Source organism: Lissotriton helveticus, chromosome 7 (assembly GCF_964261635.1).
Source record: "Lissotriton helveticus chromosome 7, aLisHel1.1, whole genome shotgun sequence".
In the NCBI taxonomy this organism is placed as follows: domain Eukaryota; kingdom Metazoa; phylum Chordata; class Amphibia; order Caudata; family Salamandridae; genus Lissotriton; species Lissotriton helveticus.
Genome location: NC_136068.1, coordinates 393,920,977 through 393,946,650, shown reverse-complemented (window position 1 = coordinate 393,946,650; position 25,674 = coordinate 393,920,977). Strand labels below are relative to the sequence as shown.

Genomic DNA, 25,674 nt, shown 5'->3' with positions numbered 1-25,674 from the left:
TGTGAATCTATGAAAGATTAAATATTGAATAATATCAGGCACCCTGTCTTACAAGTGATACAAGGCCTGCTGCATGGGTGACTTGCATATATATATTACATGCAGTAACTTTAGCATGGCACACAGTGAATGTGTCATGGTATGTTTTCACCCATGGTTTGCACCATGACATGCAGTCTGGAATGACAGCCTTAATGAAATTTGTAGAGGGTACCTTAGGGTGGCCTAATACATGCTGCAGCCCTGAGGGACCCTCTTTTGTACCTCGGCCCTCGGGTACCACTTACTAGGGACTTATAGGGGTGCTAAAGTGTGTGCTAATTGGGTTACAATTAGTCCATTGTACCTTGTTTTTAGGGGAAAAGCACTGGCGCCTGGTTAGCAGGGGCCCAGTGCCCATCAGTTGAAAAAAAATCAGTACCAGTGGCAAAAAGGTGGGGACACCATGACAAATAGGGACACTTTCCTACATATACTACAATCCAGCTTTTTAAAAATTCCCGTATCCACTGTGCACAGCCTTCATCCATGGGCGCTTTTATTATATACATATATTTTTTTTACATTGGTTCAGGAGAATCACACATTATGTTCTAAGAACTCTTAGAGACTTTTGGGCTTCTTCCTCTTGGTTTCACGGATCAGTTCCCAGGTCTGGAAACCCAAGAAGTGCACCGACAAAGGTCTGGCACCAATTTCTTGAAAACTAATGAATAGATTTACACCAAACCAGGCAAAATCACTGCCCGCATCATTCCACCCCATTCTTCCTGATCGATCCAAAGTATACATGGTAAATGTCCCAAAACTGAGTCCAGGGAAGGATATAGAAACCAAAGATTCCCTGACAAACAAAGCTATTCACTGGATCAGGCACACAAGAGGATGCCGTTCCGTGATAAGGGAAGATATTGTTAGGGCTACCAGGCTCTCACACCCAGGATCTGCAACTGACTGCATTGCACTCACACTTAAACATGTAAACCTAGCTTACAACCTTACATTACTAGAGTTTAGATCCTGTTTCCCCCGATCATTCATTAATCCAAATGAGATCCTCATTACCACAACAGTGGTCAAATCCCAAGAGAATCCAAATACCAAGGATAAGTGTGGTTGGTTCCAGTCTGGATTATAATGATTGACTTCTACCAGATGTGCCTGAACTCAACCCTTGTAGTCACAGAGCATCAGATACCTTAATTATGCCTCAAGGCCCCTCTATGTGTACACCCTCTGTAACACCAGATCATGAAGTGGCTATAGGGGATAATAGGTCTGTAGATCTGAGCTATGAAGCAGGTACCCTAGCGGGTTTTGATGCCTTCGGCTCTATAATATCATGGAATGTTGCGGGGCTAAGTGCTAAGATGCAAAGTCCGGAGTGGGCTTTGTTTGTTAGCCAGTTTACGATTTGTATATTTCAGGAAACTTGGCTCCTTGCCCCCCAGTATTTTCAGGGGTTCCTAAATTTTAGCGTCCTCGCTGAAAAGAGTGATCATGGAAGACCATCTGGTGGCCTCACAATTTGGGTCAAGCAGGACTCCGGAATCACTGTAAAGGAGCTCCCGAAGAGTCACAAGGATATCCAGATCCTTTCCCTTTCTTATAACCAGTCAGAAACACTGGACATTTATAATGTTTACGCTAGGAGCACAGGGGGGCAGAAGTCTGGTACTCTTGTCGCACTCGATGATCTTATGGATAAATACTCCGCACACTCACGGATAATAGTTGCAGGAGATTTTAATGTAAACTTCGAACCCCTATCAAGTGACGATTTTTACCTTGTAGAGGAACAGGACAGCCAGTGGGGGGTTCCTAAACTCGAGCTGAACCCAGTTATGAGGTGGACGGATCTGGTTATTCAGATTAACTCCATCTGCTTAAACAAAGGGTTAAGGGCGGCTAATGGCAGAACCCCTAAAGATAAAATGGGTGCTGTCACGTTTAAGAGTGGCAAATGAGAAAGTAGAATCAATTACATTTTAGTCCATCTTGAGTTGTGGAAACACTTAGTTGACATGTCGGTTGTTGACCGCCTTGAGAGCGATCACAACCCTCTATGTTTGACTTTTTCATACTGGAAAGTGCCAGTCGTAGTAGAGGAACTGAGTAATGTAGTTCCCCAAGCTGTCCTCCTCACAAATGATATGCGTCATTTGAAGTGGGCAAAAGTAGCCCAAAGCCAGTCAAACCTTGATTTTATTTCCAATAATCTTCAACGAGCCATTAAGGAACTGAGCGCCTGCGATGCCCATGATGCCTCAATTGCAGGGAGTGATAGTGCCGTTAAGGTGCACGAAACTCTGTTCACTCAAATAAAGGGCTTATTTGTTAAAACATATAATTCAAACAAAACCTCAACTAATTACTCCCCCAAATGGTACACCAACGATTGTATAAAGGCCAGGTTAGACCTAGGACAGGCTATTAAAATCGGTTCTAGTGTTGGTGTTCGTCTAGCCAGGAGCACATATAAAATTGTAATACAAAAATCTAAGCGCGCCTGGGATGAAAAAAGGTGGAGGGAGCTTAAGGAGGCTAGCACAATCAGGAATTCCAAGCAATTTTGGGACTTAGTAAAATGGGGGTCAGGAGGTTGCCCAGAAAAGCCCCAAAACTGGGTAGCCCAAGGAGATTGGGTGCCCTACTTTATGCCCCAATACGCTAGAGGGCAGGACTTGCCTACAGAGCGTAGAGAGAGAATAGAATATACTCCCTGGGTGGAAGACGCGTTCACTATCAGGGACATTGAATGCGCGCTGGACTCCGTTACACCTGGTAGAGCGCCAGGAATAGACGGTGTCCCAGCTGATATCTTCCTGCATGATCGAGATCCATGGGGAAAGTATATTTTATTATTGGCAAATTCGATAGCCAAAGGAACACCAATACTTGAATCGTGGAAGGGGGCAGAAATAATCCCTGTTTTTAAAAAAGGCGATAAGTCCCTTCCAGGCAATTACCGCCCTATCAGCTTAATCAACACCATCCAAAAGATTTATGTCAGATTGGTACTAAATAAAGTTCTTGACTGGGAGCGCGAGATGCGAATCTTGTCTCATCTTCAAGCAGGGTTCAGGGCCTGCATAAGTACAGTGGATCAAGTCCTACACTTTGCCATGCTCTATTGGAAGGTTGTCCAATTGGGGGATTGGGGGGGGGTAGTCTGTATGCTGCTTTCATTGACCTGAGGGCCGCCTTTGATCTTGTTCCCCGCACAAACCTTTGGCACGTATTGAAAGATATGGGCATGCCCCCCACCCTTCTTTCCCTGATTGCGAAACTACACGAGCACAACTATGCCCAAATAAGATGGGGACCCCCTGGTAGTGTCACCAACCAGTTCCCAGTAGAGAGAGGAGTGCGCCAAGGCTGTGTGTTAGCCCCAACGCTCTTCTCTCTCTATATCAATAATGTGGCAAAGGTCCTGATTGAGGCAAGTGTTGGTGCTCCAATTTTAGCAGGCGCCAAAGTACCTATTTTAATGTTCTCCGATGATTGCCTTATTATTTCCAAGACTCCGAGTGGCTTGCAAAAAGCACTTGGAATCTTTGAAGCCTTCTGTATTGATCAGGGGCTTGAAATTAATGTTTTAAAATCAAAATTCATGTCTTTTAACCAGCATAAGACATTTAGAGGGAAAATACTAATGAATAAACAACCCCTGGAACAAGTAAAATCATTCTTATATTTGGGCGTAACCATCCAGCATGATCTGCGATGGAACAAACAGATAGACCTTGCAGCCCTAAAACATAGGCAACTTGCCGGGGTGCTGAATAGAGAACATGCTAAGTCCCTGACTAAACCATTGGCCCCTGCAATTATGGTCTACAAAGCAAAGGCTATGGGTGCAGCCCTTTATGGTGTAGAAATCTGGGGGCACGGAAACCTAAGTAAATTAACATGTTCCGAAAATAGCTTTTTGCGTAAACTTACCATGCTGCCACAGAGCACCCCCATGGGGCCTGTTTTCCAGGACCTAGGCATGAAACCAATTAAGATTATTGCAAACCTTCGCCCGGTATTATACTGGAGGCGAATATGTGTCACGCCGGAACTGGAAATATTTGCAAGGGGCCTCCTTCATATTATTAAAAGTGATGTCTTTCACCAGATAAAATGGCTCTCTGGAATTGGAGCGATTCTCAGAGAGCTGGGGCTGGTGGAGACATGGGAGGACCCAACGAATGCTATTTTTCCGACAAAAAAAGCCTTAAAGGGCATGTATTTGGAAATGATATTTTCCAAATTGTTTAGGTCCACTCCCCCACTTTCACTAACCGGGGTTTTTATGGAGTTCAAGGATGAGACGTCATTTGAGCCATTTTGGGACGATATAACTGAACCGATGGATAGAAAGCTTTACTTTCAACTGAGACTCAGCAGCATTCCTGTCAGAGCATTTACATCCAGGTGGTCTAGTGGTGGAAATCCCTCATGCCCATTTTTCCCGAATTCTAAGGAAACAATTAGCCACCTACTTTTCGAATGTCAAGCATACTCTTCCCCGCGTAGAGCTTGGTTGCGCCCAATGGCCACATTGTTGGGCACTCGGAGTGGACTATTGGCCCTTAGAATTATCTGCACAAATCCCAGCCCCCCAATATACATAGCAGTTGCCAAATTTCTGGGATGGGCATGGGTCATTAGAAGTAAATGTTTAAAGAGATAAGTAATGCTATGATTAACTTTATAACTCTTGATGTCCCTAGTTTTGATGAAAATTTCCTATCTTGATGAATTTTAGCTTTTGTACTATTTATGTGTGGATTTTTTTTCCATTTTTTGCATGAATTGTTTTAATGTATTGCTTTTATGACAATCGTCGAATAAAGCTTGTTTGACTGACTGACACTGCCTGGAGTAAACTTCAGAAGTTCTGTGAAGTTAGGTGTAATTCTTCAGATTTTGTTTTTGGTAGAGACAACCAATCCTATTGAAGTTCAAATGGGGAAAAGTCACTTTTCTGACTACTTCCCAAACCACTCGCGCAACTTCATGCTCTCCATCCCCCATCCTCCCGTACTTCTTGACGGATCTGCAAAACAAATTGCCATGCCATTTCTCAATCAAAGAAACTGCTGCCTTTTTAGGTTGAGCCTGGGCAGCGCATGCGCTGCTCTGCGAGGCATGCGGTATTGAGGTAGGGACTTGAAGCTCCGCCCACTCTCTGCCCATTTTTTTGATTGACTTGTGTCATAGTTCACTGTAAACTGTGGCTGATCAATGGTCAAAAGGCTTTGTAGTTCCTCCTTAGTACCGCCTGGTCTCATTTTGTTACCTCCCATAGCAACACCCCCTGTTACGTGTGTTGTTACACTGTAGGCTTTAATTACAGCCTCTGAGCACTATTTTCTCAAATAGCTTTGTCTTGCCTGCTTGTCAGGCAGGCAGGACACGCTCTCTCCTAACGCTTTTTAAAAAAATGTATAGCACGCATTTACAATGCAATGGGTCTCGCATTTGAGAGTTTAAGCTATTGCCATTGTAAATGACAATGCCTTTTATTTATCGATTTTAAAAATAACACAAATAATAGGCATTGTCATTTACAATGCCAATAGCTCAAACTTTAGTAAATGCGAGTCCTATTGCATTGCAAATGCTTGTTTAAATGCTTTGTGCAGATTTGAACAGCACCAAAGATATTTAGAAAACAAAAATCTCTGGCCAAACCATAACTTTCCACTGTCAACCACCTGTGTGCAATAAATAAAACCATTTACAGATCGGATTCAGATGTCACAAAAAGGGTTGGGGCAGAAGACAACAGGAAAAACCTCACCTGGTTCCTCTGTCGTCCCATGAGCAGTACACAAAGCACATAAAGAACCTCCACCTTGTACATGATCTCATGCATTATCTTCATAGACTGAGGCAGCTGGGTTCTTCCAGAGGCATTTGCCAGTCCACTTTCATCTGAAGATTCTAGATAAACAAAGAGTAAGACATTTTCAAACAAATGGTCCTGGACAAACAGGGTCCCTAGTTACATTTAAGCTATAAAACTTTCAAATTAGGTGAACATACTGTGGCCAATGAAAACAAGATCCAAGTCACCATGTACAAAGGAACAGTATTCACACAACATCAATATCAATATTGTCTAATAATCCAACCTATTGCCTTCAGACATCTCGCATAGCTTTGCTGCTTCCATAGAGTTGTAAAAGCAAATACTTTTTGGGGGATAAATACTCATCAGCCAATTTCAAACACAAATAAGCATTAAAATACAGTACGCACTTGACAGTTAATGGTTTTTTATTTTTAAAGAATGTTACATTTTTCAATGTCACTGTTGTTGGAATACAGTCATAGTTTTAGATTGTACAGTGTTTATGAACGAAGAACAAAACGTAGCCATCCCGCCCGATCCCATGCAGTTATCAGAGAAGTTTTCCCATTCCCAAAGACTCATAGTTATACAGACTGTGTGTTCAGTACAGGTAATATGGCAAACACCTATATTCTTATTTCTGAATACTCCCCAGGTATAGTTGTATCTCCCCTAGTGGGATCCAGAGTCCACCAGAACCTGTCCTCCAAACACAGCCTCAAAATCCACTATGACCTCCCTCCATGTCACCAGATCTTCTTCTGCATATTCATCTACCCTATACCCACGTAACCGGACCTCCTCTGCTACCGCCCAAACTTTCACGTTTCTACTCCATCTTTGCGCATTGGGACCCACAGGACTACAACACCTTATTGAGAACCAATGAAAGCACCAAATGAATGGAAATTATAAAAAACCTCCCTTTAACAGATTTTTCAGGTTCTATGGCCATGCAGTTGCAGTTTTGAGCCCACCAAGGGAAGCAAGTGTAAAGAAAAAAAATATTTCATGATAAGTACACAATTTCTTATTCCTATATTCTGCTAATACAATCTTGTAGTTTTTTAAAATGGTGACCAAAAAATAATGTAAGGAATACACATGCAAGAGGTTTGACGCAGCTTTATTTTAGTTTATCTTAAATTATTAGCAGTACAGTGGGGTAGCAGAAGATCCTTGTCAGACGTAAATATCATCTCCCAAATATTATCTACACAAACTTAGCCCAATAGAGATAATAGAAAATAAACACCCAATGGGAAAATATTTTTATAAACAATATTTAAGACACAATATTTATTTAAGACAATATTTCTGTATACAGGACTCTGATATCCAACCAGCAGTACACTACTTAGAACTTGTTCCCTACTAATGGCAATAACTTATGAGGACAATTAACATATTGGAGAACCAGGCTGTGAAACGAGTCCTGCCAAACGATGCCAAAGCATTTACTTAAACCAATTTGTTTCAGAACTTTGGTTTACCACCATTTTGGAGTCATAGCAGGGGTTTCATTAACTCTTAAGATATTGTGATGGGCGTATACACTTTTTCTAAACCTCATTGTCAGGCACAACTCACTAAATGTTTACAATACATGGGAGCATGCGTATCCTGTACGAAAGCCTTTCTGTAAGTGCCGTACTACAGTCCTCACATAATAACAAAATGGCATAGCTGCTCAACTGTAATAAGTAATCATAGTCTAGGTGTAACTTCTCTCATAGCCAGCATCCAAGGTGAAAGACGTGTCATACAGCAGAATTACATCTGCAGCAGCCAATGAGAACTGGTGTTTTATTCTTCTGATCTGCTCTTTAAAATGAACTGTGATCAGCAGAAAGAAAATATGTATGTAAAAATGTTTCTTTTTGCATGCTATCTATAATTATAGGAAAGAGACTGTCTCTCTTCCTCTCTGTTCCTTCACATTCCTTGCTTCAGCATTTTATTATCTGGCTTTCATTAAACTGATTCAAATATGTTTTTGCAACAACATACTAACTACTTATTGGTGTTTAGTTTCACATTACACATTCTGGTTTGAGTCTTCATGTGTACAATCCTAATCTCTCTTTCATATGAAAGAATAAGATACCAAGGATTTGAGTGGTTTGTGGGATGGTTGACTTAGGACCATGTATTATAGAGAATAACATGCAACCTGCTGTACAATAAATGGATACTGTAAGTCACCTCGGAGTTCCATATCCTTTTAAAAGAATATAGTCACAGAACTCCTCAGTGAGTGACTACCAATATCCTTTTTAAGTATGGCAGGGGATACTTTATCCCACACCACAAAATCCTACCTAAATAAAATGATGGGCACATAACATGGTTATATTCTATTCTTTATGCTAAATGCGGTCTGTTATGACAACTACTTGAGTTATCACGCATTATGCAATTAAAGACAACATTGCATATCTCACAACTCGAGAAATTTGGTAATTGGGTTCCATATCCACAATATAACCACCATGTTAAACAGCATCATACTGGACATCGTAGGACCACAGAAGAGTTTCATTAATTTGTGCTTTCACTGCAAACCTAATGCTAGAGGTATATTTGTGCTTGAGAAGGAAAAGTTACTAGAGGATACTCTACCTGCAGATTGCTCACATTTTGATCATGTTGTAGGAAGCTGGCTCTGTATATACTATACCAAAGCAAGTTATAGTGTGCACAGAGTCCAGGGACTCCCCAGAGGTATAGCAGAGGCTAAATTAGGCAAGTACTAACAGCTCTCTTTGTGGTGGTATGGGCGAGCAGTTCGGCTTATCCAGAGGGTGTGTCAAGCATTTATTGTGTTCACTCACTCAAGGACTGATTACACACTCCAAGACAGAATCCAGACCAATTGGGTAAGTATAAAAAAGGAATGTGTGTATTTTATTTCTAGAACCAAGCATTACTTGGTAAAGGTAGGTAAAATGTACTTTCAATTGTAAACCTTTACACAGAAATGCAATTTGGAATGAACAAGCGCAGGAAACTCTGGACAATCCCCCTCCTACATCAGGTACCTTTCCAGTGACCTCCACCGATTACGGGGCACTAATCACTGCTCCTGCAAACTCAACCCAGCTAAGCTCTCTGGCGCATTCAGATGCAAGCTCTGCCGCTGGACTACTATCAAACACCCAGCCGACAGATCAGCCTCCCCTTCACCCCCCAAGGCTTCCCCGCCTCCCTTTAAAGGAGGTCTGATCAATGCTCGCTCCATGTGCAAGCATAATCAAGACATACACGACCTCATCTGTGACTCTGATCTGGACTGCCTAATGATTACAGAAACTTGGCTAACGGAAGATAGCAATCCTGATATTGCCGTCTCCCTACCCCAGGGCTTTTCATTTTTCAGACAAGATAGATTGAAAGGCAGAGGCGGAGGTGTTGCCATTATACTTAAAAACACCTTCCCTTGCCATACGTTCAATTTAGAGCCTTTGGAAAATACAGAAGGCCTAGGCTTCTCAATCAAACTGAATGAACACACCTCCTTCTCAGGTGGTCTCATCTATCGCCCGCCCGGCAGTGCCACCAAGTTTCTTGACTCACTGTGCGACTCCCTGGGACACTTCTTGCTCAGATACCCTCATTTCACCCTACTCGGGGACTTCAACTTACACCTTGAGGCCAAATCCGATGCACAAACCATCAACTTCTCCCAAACCCTTGAAATGTTCAATATCCAGCAATGTGTCACTCTACCTACTCATTTGCTGGGCCACACCCTTGATGGTGTCTGCACTAACCTCTCCTCCCTAACCACCCTGCCCCCTCTTCCCCAAATTTGGACTGATCATAGCTTGATCCCATTCCATATCAAGATTGAGCGCCCACCTTCCTGCAATAATACTAACTCTCACTCCACCAACTCTGTCAACTGGAAAAAGGTTCAAGAAAACATCATTCTTAACCCCATCCTTCAATCCCAATCCCCCACCTTATCCGGGGCTGTCGAGCTTGACACTGACCTTTTCCATAACTGGATCTCACAGGAAATGAAATCTAGAAACCCTCCCAAACGTCTCTGCACTTCTCCTAAAAAAACAAAACCAATGCCTCCTGGTTTACCCCAGATCTAGCTACCTCACATCTACTATGTGAGAAGGCAGAGCGAAAATGGCGCAAGTCATATGACAATGACAACCGTCTTTCCTATATCCTTATAAGGAAAACTTATCTTTCTAAAATTAAGTCAGCCAAAAAAACTTTTTACGTTAACGCTATCAAAGAATCCAGTCAAAAACAAAAAACACTGTTCGCAATAGTAAAATCGTTCACTCAGCCCAAAGCACTTCAACCCGAAATCCCCCCATCACAGGATTTGTGCGACAAAATCTCTGATTACTTCGAAGACAAAATTGCCTCCATTCAAAGTAACTTCCCCACTTTATATACATCCTCAGTTCCCCCTCCCCCGGACTCTTGAGTCGGAAACCTCAAAAATTTCTCTCCGGTCACTTTGGCGCAAACCAGAGAAGTCATCCTGGCTTGCAAATCGGGCTCTCCCCTAGACCCCTGCCCCCCCAAAATTCTTCACCAACTTATCGACGTGGTGAATCCAATTATCAACGACATAGTCAACTCGTCGCTTCTCACAGGATCTGTCCCCCGTATGTGGAAGAAGGGAATTGTCAAACCCCTCATGAAAAAGGCCAACAAATCCCCGTCGGACCTGACCAATCTTCGCCCTATCACGCTACTCCCGGCCCTGGGTAAAATAACTGAACAATTAGTCTACAGAGAACTTAAACATTACCTGGAAGCAAACAACATAATCCATCCACAACAATCTGGATTCCGACCCAAACACTCGACCGAAACAGCGCTGATAGAACTGTCAGACACTATCAAGCTGCTACAAGATCAACGGAAAAAATCAATTCTCATTCTTCTCGACCTAACCGCGGCGTTTGACACCATCTCCCACTCCATCTTAATCAGCAGACTGATGGATATAGGGATCTCAGAATCCGCTCTATCCTGGATAAAGTCATTTCTTACCGACCGATCACAAACTGTCGCTCTTGGCCCCTTCCATTCCAAAGAGAAGAAGGTCTCCTCAGGTGTACCGCAGGGGTCCATCCTGAGTCCCCTACTCTTCAATATCTACCTCATCCCACTCCTATCCCTGATAGTATCATTCGGCATACCAGTAACCTCATATGCCGATGATACACAACTCATCGTACCCCTAGAGGACAATTCTACCGGAGCTGAGCTCAACCTCAAGAATTGCCTAACTGAGGTCTTCCGTTGGATGGACATTAACCATCTCAAATGCAACTCTAGCAAAACGGAGATCCTCCCGATTGGACAAAACACCTCCTTCTGCCCAGCCCTTTGGTGGCCAGATGACTCAGTCGCCCCCCCTCAGACAGTATCAACGGCCAGGAATCTTGGGGTCATATTCGACTCAGATCTTTCCTTCGACCAACACGCCAGGACTGTAGCAGGTAAATGCTTTGGAATAATAAAATCACTAAAAAAGTTCTTCGACTTCCTTCCACTTGACGCCAGGAAAACGGTGACAGTAGCCCTTATAATTTCACGCTTAGACTACTGCAACGGACTTCTTGCAGGGGCAAAAAAGAAAACTTTATCGAAACTCCAAAGTGTGCTTCACACGGCCGCTCGACTGGTTCTCAAACTGCCCCGTAGAGCATCTATCTCCACAGCTCTTCGATCCTTACATTGGCTGCCTCTTCACAAAAGAATTCTTTTTAAAATATTGATCATCGCCTTTCGAGCTTTTAACAAAACCGGCCCAATATACCTCTCCAGACGCTTTCCCCACTACACCCCCAGTCGATTCCTCCGTTCGTCTCAGGACAACCTCATCCTCCCCGCTAAATACAACCTGAAGACCAAGAGAGAAAAAACCTTAAGCTTCCTGGCCACTAAAGCCTGGAACCACTTGCCCAAAAATCTGAGACAACAATCCCTCGAAAAACCCTTCAGAAAACTCCTAAAGACCTGGATCTTTAACCTCTCCGATGACTACTCCAAGGCCGCCATCTAATCCCCTACCGTCACCAGGACTGGTCATCCAGGATTTTCAGCGCCAAGATGCTCCCTCCGGAGCGAACTTGCGCTTTAGAAATTCCCTCACAAATATCAAATATCACAAATATGCAATTGTTACAGGTTGGTATGGTTTCAAAAAGCAGTTTAAATTGCACAGTAATGACTTTTAGAATACTTTATGATTACTTTCAGATTACATAGACTACTTGGGGTGATATGCCTAGATAGCACACCAAGGGGTCTCATAATACAATGTAAGTAAGACTTTTCTTGGTGTAAGTTATAGCTATAAGTTATAGTTACTTTTTCCTCCATACAAAACAGCAGTTCAACACAAAACATTTTAGGGACAAAAACGAATAACATGGGTTCCTATGGGAGAAAAATGTTAATCGGTTTAACAGGTAAGTAAATGTCTTACGAGTGGGAGTTTTGGAGGTTAAAACCAAGGTTCCTCAAGTACTATGTAGGCACTCAAGTTGCACCGCCAGCAGCACTGGGGAGGCCGGGTGCAGAGTGCAGGGGCTCAACATTAATGGAGCCTTAAGTTAGGGACTACTTACGAGCAAGCCACTCTGGTGTGGGTGCAAAGCTCCTGGGGTTGAGGTCAGCACTGCAGGGGCCAACGATCAGCACAAAAGCTGCACCAACAGAGGCAAAGGGACGGCCGCCAGGTGCAGGGTGCCAAGAAGACGTCAGGGATCCTGTAGTTTCCAATGGAGACCTTCGGTTTGGCAAAGTTGCTGCAGGCTCAGGCAGGGTGACTTCCTGAAGGTGACCACTGGCTGGAGAGGCAAATTGGGTGCTTGGGGGATGCCTGGACACCGTCAGTTGGGCCACCCAAGGCCGTGGGGCGCCGGGTGCAGGTGTGTCTTTTGGCGTCGGGTTTCTTCACCAGCACCCGTCGGGTTCGAGGGAACCCTTCATTCAGGTTGAGGCTGCAGGAGTCGTCTTGAGGCAGGTCGAGGATCACCAGATCCCAGGTCAGGGTCGCTGGGAAAACCTCCTTGTGTTATTGGGCCACTCGAACTAGGGTCGTGGGCGTTGGGTGCAGAGTGGTGCAAAATTGCGGAGCCACCTGGATCTGCATTCTGTGGGTGAGTCTTGGCTAGAGCAAATCCGGTGCTCGCGGGAGATAGAGACGGTTAGGTGAGTGCAGTCCATTCCTCCGGGCTCTGGGCGTTGCTGGCTGCTGGACTTGCAGAGGTTCTCACTGTAGGCAGGTTGTAGACAGCACAGGCGAGTAGGGCGGAGGACAAAGCTGTTGGTGTCCTCTTCATCCTAGGTCAGCATGGCTCTTCAGTCTGTCTTCTTTCTTCCTCGAATTTAAGGAGTTAAGGTTGAGGGTCACCCTTAAATACTAAGTTTAGGGGCATTAAAAGGGGTGTGCAGGTGGGGACCAATGGCTCCCTTCCTTGGGGAGGGTAAACACCCTATTATGCAACCCTCCAATGGGAGGGAGGCATAAGCCTCTTCCTGGTTGGTTGGGTCCCCTCATCTTCAAGATGGAGGGGAATGAGATGTGTGCTTCATCTTGCCGCCGCCACCTGAGGGGTAGGATTGCCAAAGGTGGACACACCTCTCCTTCCAGCTTGGTTTTTCCACCTATTCTCCTGGCCAAAGTGGGTGGGAGCCAGTAGCTGGGATCAGCAAAAGGAAGGGACAGCTCACAAAGGTGACAAGCCTTTGAAGTTTCCCCTTCGTGGACCCAGTCCATTTTGGGGGAGGAGGCATGCCTCCTCTGCCCAGGATAGGCTTTGTTTCTGGACCCAGAGAGTGGATCTCTACCCAGGGGTCCAGAATCCTTCCGGTGGAGGCAAATGGCAGGTAGCCATTCAGGAACCACACCAGGGCTGGTCGTTGTTCAGGGGGCATCTCAAAGATGCCATCTGAGTGCATTTGACATTAAATCCCACACTGGCGGCAGTGTGATCTAATGTGCCGAGACGTTTGATACCAAACTTCCCAGGTTCTTAGTAAAGCCCATATGGTGCTGTGGAGTTTGTAATGACAACTCCCAGACCATATACTCTTTATGGCTTTACTATACTTACAATGCCCAAAAATGGCTTAGACACTGTAGGGGTATAGGGGTCATGTCACTGTACCCTCACCTGAGGGCTAGTGCACCCTGCTAGAGGGGTGACTTACCTAGGCCGGAGGCAGTGGATTGCAGGCATGGCACACAGGGATGTGTGCCATGTCGATTCTTCATTTTTCTTTGCACCAAAACACGCAGCCTGCAATGGCAGTGTGTGGGTGTTAAGGTACAGGGTCTCTAAAGGTGGCGCAATAGGTGCTGTCGACCTTAGAGGCCTTCCCTGGTCACAGTATCCATGGTGCCTTTTATAATGGGCTTACCAGTGGTCTGAGATGTGCCAATTGTGGGTACAAAGGTACAGTTTTGAGAAGGAACAAAGGCCATGGGAACCTGACTGGCAGGGAAACAAGGCACATCAAATCAAGTTGCACCAGATGTCAGGCAAAAAGTGGGGGGTAGGGGCATGGCCAAGATGGCAGCGAGGTAGGACGCTGCTTCCAGAGCTCCTGCCCGCCGTCCGCCCAGCACTGCGTTTTACTGGACTCAGCCCGCTCACGGAGACCGCGAGCTCACCACCACTTGCTCCGGAAGCATGGGAGACCCTCCTGAGCGAATTTGAGGATCGTGGGCGGCACCGGATTGCTCCACATGGGGCCGGTAGCCTGCTGAGGCCTGCTGACAATTGAACCGGCTTGGGCCTGCAAGCCGAGTGGAGCGTGAACTTGGCACTGCGGCAGCTCTGCCAGCGCTTGGCCCGCACCTACTCAGCACTGGTGGACCTGTGGCACCCGCTGGCGGTGGTGTGCCTTCCATACGCAATATCCCGCGGGGGAGCCCTGAAGGCATTACCGGCCTTTGGATCCGCCTACACCTGGCGGCCTCGTCAGGCCTCAGGCCGAAGTAGCGGAGTGTATTGGAACGCTTCGCCCCTGCGATAGCATCATAGGCCAGGCGGCGCTGTGTGCTCCCGGCCCACCAGACTGAGCTCCCCCGACCGCCCACCTCAGCCGGCACCCAAAATCAGCGGACAGCGGTAGGCGCTCGAGGGCGCCGTGGTGGGCAGATGGTGACGGAGGTCGATGGAGGCAGGATTTGGCGCCTTTGGAGCTCAGCCACCCCTGCCCCTACATCAATGGAATTAGTCCACTGGGGGGATGTGTGAGCGCAACCCGTTAGTTGGGGGCCACAGAGAGCGGGACGGGTGGGCCCATGGAAGCGGCCCCGCTAGGCCTGGGTGCTGTTTGTGGGCTAGGCGTGCTCCCCAGCTTGCCTCCCCTCCTCCTACCTGGGACGACCGACACCTCATCTCTGCTGGGCCAACCCACGAGGGACCTCAACAGTTGGCGGGCAGCGCCACTACCATCGTCCACTTCACAGCTCCACGGGCACACAGGTACAGGGGCTGGGGGAGGTCTGGTGACATCACTACCTTCGGGCTGCCTTGTCTTGGGAATCGGTCCCCTTCATTTAGCAGGGACTTCATTGCACTTCTCAACGCACAGCGCCTCTGCAGGAGGGACACCATTGTGATCACTGCGCCCACCTCAGAGGGCTACTCGGGCCTTTCCCTGCGGGAGCAGATTGATACCAGCAACACACCAGGAAGCAGCCCAGGAGTCATGCTGGAGCATGGGGAGCACCTGGCGGCCGGCCTGGTGAGCGGAGGGTGCTCAGCTGCATGTGGCTCTGGGTTGCCGCCACCTCGCATAGGGATCAGCCTGCCTTGCACGCCACCGACCGGCTATGTCCTCCACGAGAGGAAAAAGGAGAAATCATGGAAAAAACCTTTTGCCCGTCAACAAAGCAGCAACACAATGAAGCTCCCACAGCAAGGAGAAACGGCCTACGCAAAAGCGGACAACCCCGCTGAGGAACCAGTGACTCAGGCATTCCTTGAATCGCTTTTCCTGAAGCTACACGAGGACCTCCAAACGGTAAAAAAGGACCTCGCGTCTGAGATTAAAGATATCAGGCAGGATGTGGACGGTATAGGGGAGAGAGTGGCTGCCTTGGGGGACAGTGGAGACAACAGAGACAGAGATGTCCACCCTGCAGCAGGAGGTCCTCAGTCTCCAGGATCAGCACATAAATCTTCAGTCACACCTGGAGGACTTGGAGAACCGCTCCCGAAGGCACGACATTAGAATTAGGGGAGTGTTGTCACGGCAGACAGAGGAACTCTTCACCTTTACCAGTGCGCTCTTCAATCACATCCTTGGCAATCCACTGGACACAGAGATACGTTTATATCGCGCGCACAGGGTAGGGCACCCCCCGGTCTGTTAAAGCTTCCCCGGCGGACATCTTGGTTTGTGTGCAGGACTTACGGACGAGGAAAACGATCCGGAGCAAAGTTAGGTCTCTACACTTCATCACGTTTAAAGGACAGACACCAGTACTTTTCCAGGACCTTGCCCTCCTCACCCTTGAGAAATGCCAGCAATTCCTACCCATCCTGGCTCACCTACGCCAACAAGGGATTTCCTATTCTTGGGGGCATCCATTCCGCCTCATATTCCGGCACAACGGCAAACTTCTGCAGCTGCAATCTCTCACGGAGGCCAGTCTGCTTCTGGGGGTTGAACTCCCTCCAGAGGAGGAGGGTCGGCATGGCCACGCACTTGAATCCGGCGTTTCCCCTTCAGGCTGGCAAAGGGCAGGGCCGCAGATGTCGAAACCACCGCCCAGACCAGGTTCCTGAATATGGAACTGGGGATAGTCCCAAGGTTCCTTCCTAGCATCTGGGACGGGCGGCGGGTGGGAAGGAGGGGGCATTCTTGGCCACACTATGGACCCCATTGTGATTTCTCTCCGGTCATCTCCGGATGACGGACTCTTTTTTCGATCTCTGGTTCCGGTTTCATGTAATGTTTTTGTTGCTAGTTCCCGGGGTTTTCTTTGTATTGTTCTCTTTTGGGGTTCCTCGTCCACCGTTCTCTTCCCCTATGGGGTCAAGGAGTTTGTCCTTTTGCCCTTGGTGCCCTCCCACCTTTGCGGGTACAGTTTTCACATATAGAGATGTTAGTGGTCCCCGACTCCTAGATGGCTCCTACAGAACTTAGAATCCTAACTTTAAAAGTGAGGGGTCTCAACAACCCTGTTAAGCGCAGGGCAGTCCTATTGTACCTGGAAAATTTCAAGGCGGATATATGTCTCCTCCAGAGACGCATTTATTGGCCAGGGATTGTTCCGGCCTAAGGTCCCGCACGTTCCCAATGCAATTCTTCTCCTCTAGTTCAACTAAAACAGTTGCCGTCCTAGTCTCCAGCGCCTTTCAGGGCAGAGTACTACAGAAGGAAGCAAAAATAAAAGGGCGGCTTCTCTCTGATCGGTTCTCCTTGGGGGATTGAACGTTTGTGGTTGGGTCTATCTAAGCTCTCAGCGAAGGGCAAGAGAAGGTTCTCCATGAGGCACTGATAGAGGTCACAGCGACAGAGGAACGGGACATTCTGCTGGGAGGGGACTTAAACATAGTATTCAACAACACCAGTGACAGATCAGAGCAGCGCTCGGGACAGACGGGGGCGCTCTCCCAATTGGGGCAGGACAAACTGAAGGGATTAGGCGTGATAGATTTCTGGCGCTACTTCCACCCACAAGACCGCGAATACTCTTTTTACTAGAGTGTGCACAAAACGTATGCTAGATTGGACTATTTCCTTGGCTCGGAGTCTGTCTGCGCCCACACAGTCGCAGTGGACATACTAGCTGCCTCCCTATCAGACCACGCGCCGGTCATGATCACACTCACTCTCCCCTTTGTGCAGTGACCCTCCCGACACTGGCGCTTGCGCAACACTCTCTTACACTGCCCTGATGTCGTTACTCAAGTACAACGTGCCATAGAGTACTATCTCACACATGACAATCAGGACATCCCCCTATCTCGACGCAATGGGTAGTACTCAAGACGGTAATTAGGGAGGAATTTATTGCGATTTCGGCTGCAGATAATGCCAAGCGCAGGCTGAAACAGGAAGATCTCATGCGGAGAACTAAGGAGCTGAAGAAAATGCATCAGCAGACCGGATTTGATGCCAGCTGTGGTCAGAGCGGACGCAGTTGACGGCCCTCGACCAAGATCGGGCGGAGTACTCAGACCTACATCTACGCCAAGCATTCTATACTGGGGGGGAGTGAGGGGACAGATGTGGCCGCCTCCTGGCACATAAGTTGTGGGAGGCCAGACAGCTTCAGGGGATTTACGAACTGCACAACGATGCTGGGGGAAGGGTCTCGGAGGATCCGGGTATAACCGAGACCTTCCGCAATTTCTATGTGCAACTCCATACGGGACAACGGTTGGACGACTCACTTGGGGACGCTTACATAGCAGATGCTCAGCTCCCCTCCCTAACCCGAGATCAGGCGGACTACCTGGAGAGAGAGATCCAAGTAGAGGAAGTTATAGCCGCTATCTCGCACCTCCAACTCGCCAAATCGCCGGGACCCGGCGGCTATTCAGCTGCCTTTTATAAACAGTTCTGCTAGTCGTTGGCTCCTTTTCTAACGCGTCTCTTTAATTCCTTTGGCCTCCCTGGAGCCATACCAGAGGACATGCTCGAGGCGGCCGTCGTCGTCATCATCCCAATGCCTGGCAAGGACAGGACTAGCTGTGGGTCATACCGCCCCATACCTCTCCTTAATATCGATCTCAAGCTCTAAACAGGGATTCTCACCTCCCGCCTGGCACCATACATGCCTGGGCTAATCGACCCTGACAAGGCGGGTTTTATCCCGTAACGCCAGACGAGTGATAACACCAAACAGGTCCTTCACCTTATCGAAAAGGCCTCTCGGGCGCATGGAGAGTACGTGCTCCTGAGCATCGACGCAGAGAAGGCCTTCGATAGAGTCCACTAGCCGTACTTAGAAAACGTACTGACACACGTGAAGCTGGGAGAGAAGCTGCAGACACACATGCTCAACTGTTATCGATTTCCTTCCGCTTCTGTGCATGTCAGTGGACACACGTCGTCCCGGTTCAGCATTGGTAGAGGTACGCGACAGGGGTGCCCACTCTCACCCCTTCTCTTCGCGCTCTATATGGAGACTTTAGCTCAAAGGGTCCGACGTAACCCCCTATTCACTGGGATTACATTTGGTGGAGATACCCATACTATTATCCTCTATGCGGATGATGTCCTGGTCACACTCTCTGACTCTCTCCCTGCATTGAGGGCCTTTCTGGCAGAAATGGGAGACTTCGCGCAGGTCTCAGGATTTTAGGTCAATGTGGAGAAGTCTGTCGCGCTCAATCTATCCTTTGTCGCCTTCCACACTGGTGCGCCTCAGATCTCAACATCCAATCCAATAGGCGGACGAGACTGTCACCTACCTAGGCATTCAGTTGGCGCCCACGTTGCCGGAGATAGTTACTTATAACTACATCTGTGAGAAGGTGGCTCTATATATAGTGGAAAATAAGGCAGTACAGTGTGTATAGAGTCCACAAACCCCAATGGTTTAACAGAGGTTAAAGTCAGAACTGACCTTACTCTCCAAAGTGGTAGCTTGGTCGAGCAGTAAGGCGGTTCCAGAGGACAGTGTAAAGCATTTGTTGTACACACTCAGTCAGCAAAAGGTTTCACACACTCAAGAACTGAACTCCAGGCCAATTGTTATTATATCCATAGATATAGTTGTCTTATTTTGAGAACCAACAGTTATAAAAATATACTTTTCGAGATACGAGTACTCTCAGGTAAATACTTTGCAGAGGAGCAATAGGTTTGTACCCACAATAATCACAGGTTAGCTAATAGCAATACAGTTCTGAAACACACTCTAGCATTGAGCTCAATGGTTTTCTTAGTAAAGTTCAGTTGATTACTTTATGGATTGCTTTGGTAGTTCCAGCACTAGATCTTGGATACAGTCCTGGGGTCCAAGCTGAAACCAGATTAGCAAAAACGTTTTAGTTACAGTGATGACTTTTCCTGAATATAAAGCGTTTTTAAAAGTTCACACTTAGAAACTTTTCGAGGTGATTCTCACAATGTTATTCAATGGGAGGAAATTCAGGTTACAGGTAAAGTACGATCGCGTTACTTTTGTAACCCAGCACTAGTCTCCTAGGACCAGCACTGGAGGCTTAACTCAAAACAGGTAGGTAATAGAGTTTCAGTATGTCGTACGATTTTTAAAGAATATTTTCAGTTTTCAAAAGTAGAAAGAAGAAATTTCATAGAAACGCAGACAATGGGTTCCTATGGAGAAAATACAGGTTACTAGTAACCCCGCCAGGGATTACTTTTGCGGTTCAGTACTGGGCTGAAATGTACAGTACTGGCTTCTCTCCTGATCACAGGGGAGCATTTTCGAATTCGGACTTTGGCTGATTTTATAGGAATATTTTCAGTTTTGAAAACTTCACACTTCGAAAATTTTCAAGTGAAAAACGGGTCAATATTATCTAATGGCAGGTAAGTGAATTACCGGTTTCCAGGTGAGTACTTAGTTGGTGAAGTTAGGGTTCTGGGCATAGACTCAGGGGTCCCCCAGGTGCAGGTGAGTACAGTTAGTTCAAGGGCGGCCGGGTGCAGAAGTAGGTAGGCCCAATGTTATCCAATGAGGGAAAGGGGGCCTTCGGTTGGTGGCTGCTGGCTAGCAGGCCACGTCGCTCTGGGAGCTGGGCTCCTGGTCACTTGCTATGAGCAAGGGGGGAAGTAGGATAAGGCAAAGTGGTCACAGCCAGCGGCACTCGGGCGGCTGGGTGCAGGGTGCTTTTGAGCCGTTGGGCGCTCAATGTTATCCAATGAGGATCTTGAAAAAGGAACAAAGGCTGCAGACTCGGGGACGGTGACTCTCCAGGGGCGACCAGCACTTCAAGAGATAATGTTGGAGCACAGGTAGGTACCCCCAAGGGAGGCACAGGGGGCTGTAGGGTGCCGGGTGCAGGGGTGTCTTTGGGTGTCGGAAAAGTTTACCCACGGCTGGTCGCGGTTGGGGTGGCCCCTGGTTCTGAGTCTGCAGGCGTCGGCTGGTTCGTCGAGGAGGGTCTTTGGGCACTGGACTCCGGGTCCCAGTCGCCGGGGGGACGTCCTTGTGGTCTTGGTTCGGGTTGACCCAGCCCGGGCTCGGCTGGTGCAGAGTGGGCTGGTCCGGAGCTTCCTGGTGGGCACCAGGTGGGTTGTTGCAGCAGAGCCTCTGCTGATGGGAGTCCCAATTGTCGAGAGGGTAAAGGCAGGCAGGTCCTCTGGGTGTCCCAAGGTTGCTGTCCGCGGAGGAGCAGGTTCCAGGATCAACAGGCCGGTAGGGCTGGGGCCAAGTCAGTTGTTGTTGTCCTATTGTTAGCAGCTGCACGGCGGTTCTTCTTCTTGATCTTCTTTTGGATATCTCGATCTAAGGAAGGAAGGTTCAGGGAGCCCCTAAATACTGAATTTAGTGGCGTTACAGGTAGGGCAAGGGCAGGGACCAATGGGTCCCTGTCCTGGGGTGAGCACACCTCCTAGCTGCTCCTCTTCTGTGGGAGGGGGGCAGGAGCCTAGCTGGGATTGGGCAGGACTCCCCATCTACAAGATGGCCGGGGTCAGGGGTCGTGCTTCACCTCGCCTCCTCCACCTGAGGGGTGGAGTTGGCACAGGTTGGCACACCGACCTTCCTGACGTAGTTTTTCCCTCCAGTCTCCCCGCCAGGGTGGGGGTAGGCCTGGTGGGGGCTGGTTGCTGGGTACAGCAAATGGTCTGGAGAAGCTCTCAGAGGCGGTATGCCTTTGAAGCTTCCCCCTGTCCATCCTGGGGGAGGAGACATATCACCTTGCCCAGGATGTGCATTGTTGCAGGCCCAGGAGAGCGGGGGGGCTCTCCACCCAGGGGTCCAGCAACATGTCTGCTGTGTGGCAGCCTCTGCAGCCACTCAGCCAAGTCGTGGATTGTAGGTTCGGGTTTTGGAGGGCATCTCTAAGATGCCCTCTCGTGCATTTTACATTAAATCCCACACTGGCATCAGTGCGGGTTTAATGTGCTGAGAAGTTTGGTACCAAACTTGACAGTCTTCAGTGTAGCCATTATGGTGCTGGGGAGTTCGTAATGACGACCTCCCAGCACCATATACTCTTAAATGGCATCACTGCACTTACAGTGCCCAGGAATGGCACTGGGTACTGTAGGGGCACAGGGGTAATGCCCAGGTGCCCTCGCCTCTGGCATAGGGCACCCAGCTGGAGGGGTGACTGAGGTATGCCAGGGCAGTGGGATCTGTGGGCATGGCACACAGGGATGTATGCCATGTCAACTCTTGCTTTAGTTCTGTCCTTAGGCACTCAGCCAGCAGAGGAAGTGTGTGGGTGCCCGGGTACAGGGTCCCTGAGGGTGGCACAATAAGTGATGCAGCCCTCAGAGGTCTTCTCTGGTCACCATGCCCTGGGTACCTAGGGTACCATTTACTGGGGGCTGACAGGTGGCCAGAGATGCCAATTGGGTGTTTTGTTTTAGCATAGCTTTTCTTTGTAGGGAAGGAACACAGGCCATGGGTACCTGGTTGGCAGGGACCCAGGGCACACTCAGTCAAAGTACATCAGCAGTTCAGAAAAAAAGTGGGGGCATACCAAGGCAAGAAAGATGGCACTTTCTCACAACATCAAATTGCGTAATCGAATACATGCAGAGCTGCAGCAGTGAGAACACTTCCGGATATCTTGGCTGGGCAGAGTGGCCGCCACCAAAATGACAATCTTGCCCCAAATACCATAAGTGTTCCATACTCTCCCCCTGCGTCCATCCCCGGGGTGGATTAAACAGATTTAATCTGAGCTTTCCCAATTCATCTGGCGAGGCCGTAGACCTCGACTTAAGAGATCCCTCTCAGCATTGCCTCTTGAGGAGGGTGGTCTGGGAGTCCCGGATCTACAGCTTTATTACCAGGTGGCGCAACTGCGCAATCTGGTCGAATGGAACCGGGTTGAGTCCGAGAAACACTGTCTGTTTCAGGGCCAAGTAGTGGCGCTACACCGCTACAGAAGGTCCCTTTCCTGTGAAAGACACTTAGACCTCCCAACCTCTATGCTTCCTACATCACCCTGGCAGGAAAGGGTTTCACTATAAATTTTCGTAGTACAGGGTTGATGTTGTGTTTGGCATCCCTAATATATAACGTCACGTCATCTGCATATAAGGAGATCAAAATTTGCTGCAAGCAGCAACAAAACACCTTATCCTGATAGCGCTGTCGCAACCTGGAGGCAAGGGGTTCAATTGCTTTGGCAAATAATAGTGGGGACAACGGCCACCCCTGACGAGTGCCCCTCGAGATGGAGAGCGTGTGAGATATATGGCCGTTGATCAAAACTTTAGCTGTGGGTACAGCAGCTTAATCCAAGATATATATATATATATATATATATATATATATATATATATATATATATATATATATATATATATATATATATATATATATATATATATATATATATATATATATATATATATAGAGAGAGAGATATATATAAATATATAGATATATATATATAAATATATAGATCTATAAATATATAGATATATATAGATATATAAATATATATAATGTATAGATATATATAATATATAGATATATATATATAGAGATATATATATATATATATATATATATATATATATATATAGATATATATATATATATATATATATTTCTTTTTTTTTTTTTTTTTTTTTTTTTAGTGGGAACCCCATCCGCTGCTACACCCCAAAGAGGTAATCCCACTCCATAGAATCAAATGCTTTCGTGGCGTCCAAAAACACCGCAGCCACCAGGAAGTCAGGCGCCACCGTCTGTCTTAGTGAGAATAATGTACGAAGGTTGGGGGTAGTAGACCTACCAGGAACAAAGCCTGATTGGTCAGGTAGGGTGAGGCGATTAGCCAGTACCTTAGCCAAGATTTTTGTGTCACAATTTATAAGCGACAATGGTCGATAGGAATCACATGAGCTAGGGGTTTTATTGGGCTTCAAAAGGGAGGGGACCACCGCTTCCCTCATCGGGAGGGGGAGGGGGTTCCCCAACTTCCAGAGATTCCTCATATACTTCCTTGAGGACTGGCGCCATGATGTCGATATACTTTCCAGATGGCCTTCTGGAAGACGCTCCCCCTCAACGTGCCCATCTGTGTTACACTAATAAAAATGATAGTCTTACCGAGACTATTGTACTATTATGCCAATATCCCGGTGTATGTTCCGACCCGTATTTTTCGGGAGCTGGAAACTTCGCTCAGGAACCTTATAGGAAATGCGGGAAGACCTCGTGTAGCATTAACGGAACTCTACGCGCCCACAGACGCTGGAGGCCTCGGAGTTCCCAATCAGGAGCATTATTATCTGGCGGTACAGCTACAATAGGTGACTGGATGGCTGAGCGGGAGGAACCTATGTGACACTGCCACGGACACTATTGTTTGGACCCATACGAAGGTACACACATTGTTCCACTCCCTGACCAGAACTCCCTATCCGACGCAATTACACCTAGCAGTTGCATGCAAATATTTCACACGCAGCCTGAAACTCACCGGCAATGTGAAACCCTATGCCCCGGTGCTCCCGCTGTTGGGGACACCCAGAGACGGTGGGGTGGTGGTAGAGGCCGCGCTGGAGAGATGGACACAGGCTGGGGTGGACACGACGGGTGACTTGTAAGTGGACGGCACCCTGATTCCCTTTGAGACATTAGCTAGAGATACGGGCCTTCCAGCCGGCCAGTTTCTCCTTCATGCATCTCTCACATGCACATTCGCGCTGCATTGGGGAGATATTTCTGAGGAGTTACAAACACACCTCCTGGTGCAATACCTACATGTCATGGAAAATGGATCCCATGAGGTCCACTGGCTAGCGCAGGCTCTCTTGACACACACGCAATGCTCCACCCAACCACTGCGAGACAAATGGGCGGCAGACAGAGGAAAAGCGTGGACAGATAAAGAATGGGCAGTAGTTAGCTAACTAACTAACTAAGCAGGACTTAGAACCCTCCCGCTAAAACTTGAGGCGGATGTTGGGTGCGGATGTGCGGAGGCATTTATAACTGTTCTTCAGCTTTTTTTAGAAATAGTAACTTGCGCTGAGTGCGAGCGCCTTTTAAAATAAACTTTTACTTTTTGTGCTGCATTGGTGGGATTTCGCGCTGAATGCTAGCGCCTCTGGCAGCTCATAACTAGTGCTGCATTGATTTGTTATCGCGCTAATTGTTAGCGCTTTTAGAATCTTCTAATGTTGTGTTTCCCTTACCTGACTGTGTGCTTCCCTCTTCTCTCCTCATTTTCTACACCTGAGGCGGAAAGCCGGGTGTCTTCTCGATCTCTGCCTTTCTTTGCCTCAATCTTTGTTTCTCCGCTTTGCTGGGTGGCAACTGCATCGCGGCGGACTTTTCCTTTACTTTCCCATACCCGCACGGCTGACGAGGTGCCGCAGGGTATTCTGGGACTAGTAGGCTGCCTACACTGTCAGCGGCCATCCTAGGAGGAGTCAGGCACGCTGGTCGGCGGACCAGTGATGCGGTCTTCCTCACTTACGCCGGATAAGCTATAAAGCTACAGGCACTCTCCTCCGCGCAGCGGACGCGCAGTGCGCGCGCCTCTTTCGCGCCAAAGGAGCGCCTAAGGTAAGCCCGTCTGCGCCAGTCAGCGTCCCGGAGGCGGACGGGTGCGGGCGGGGTCATTACCTTTTTCCAGGCTACCAGACAGTATGCGCACATATACCACTTCGGAGCTTTTCTCCTTAAGGGGTGAGATGGGCAA

At 47.7% G+C, this 25,674-nt stretch overlaps 1 protein-coding gene across 2 annotated transcripts in view; it reads right to left on the bottom strand.

The window, feature by feature from the left end:
• TRPC4AP (transient receptor potential cation channel subfamily C member 4 associated protein) overlaps positions 1-25,674 on the bottom strand; it is a 766,986-nt gene that overhangs the window by 495,959 nt on the left and 245,353 nt on the right. For both annotated transcript variants that reach the window (XM_078652243.1, XM_078652242.1), the window contains exon 9: positions 5,795-5,937. In XM_078652243.1, coding sequence (XP_078508369.1) covers positions 5,795-5,937 — 143 coding nt within the window. The remainder of the gene's footprint in view (positions 1-5,794; positions 5,938-25,674) is intronic.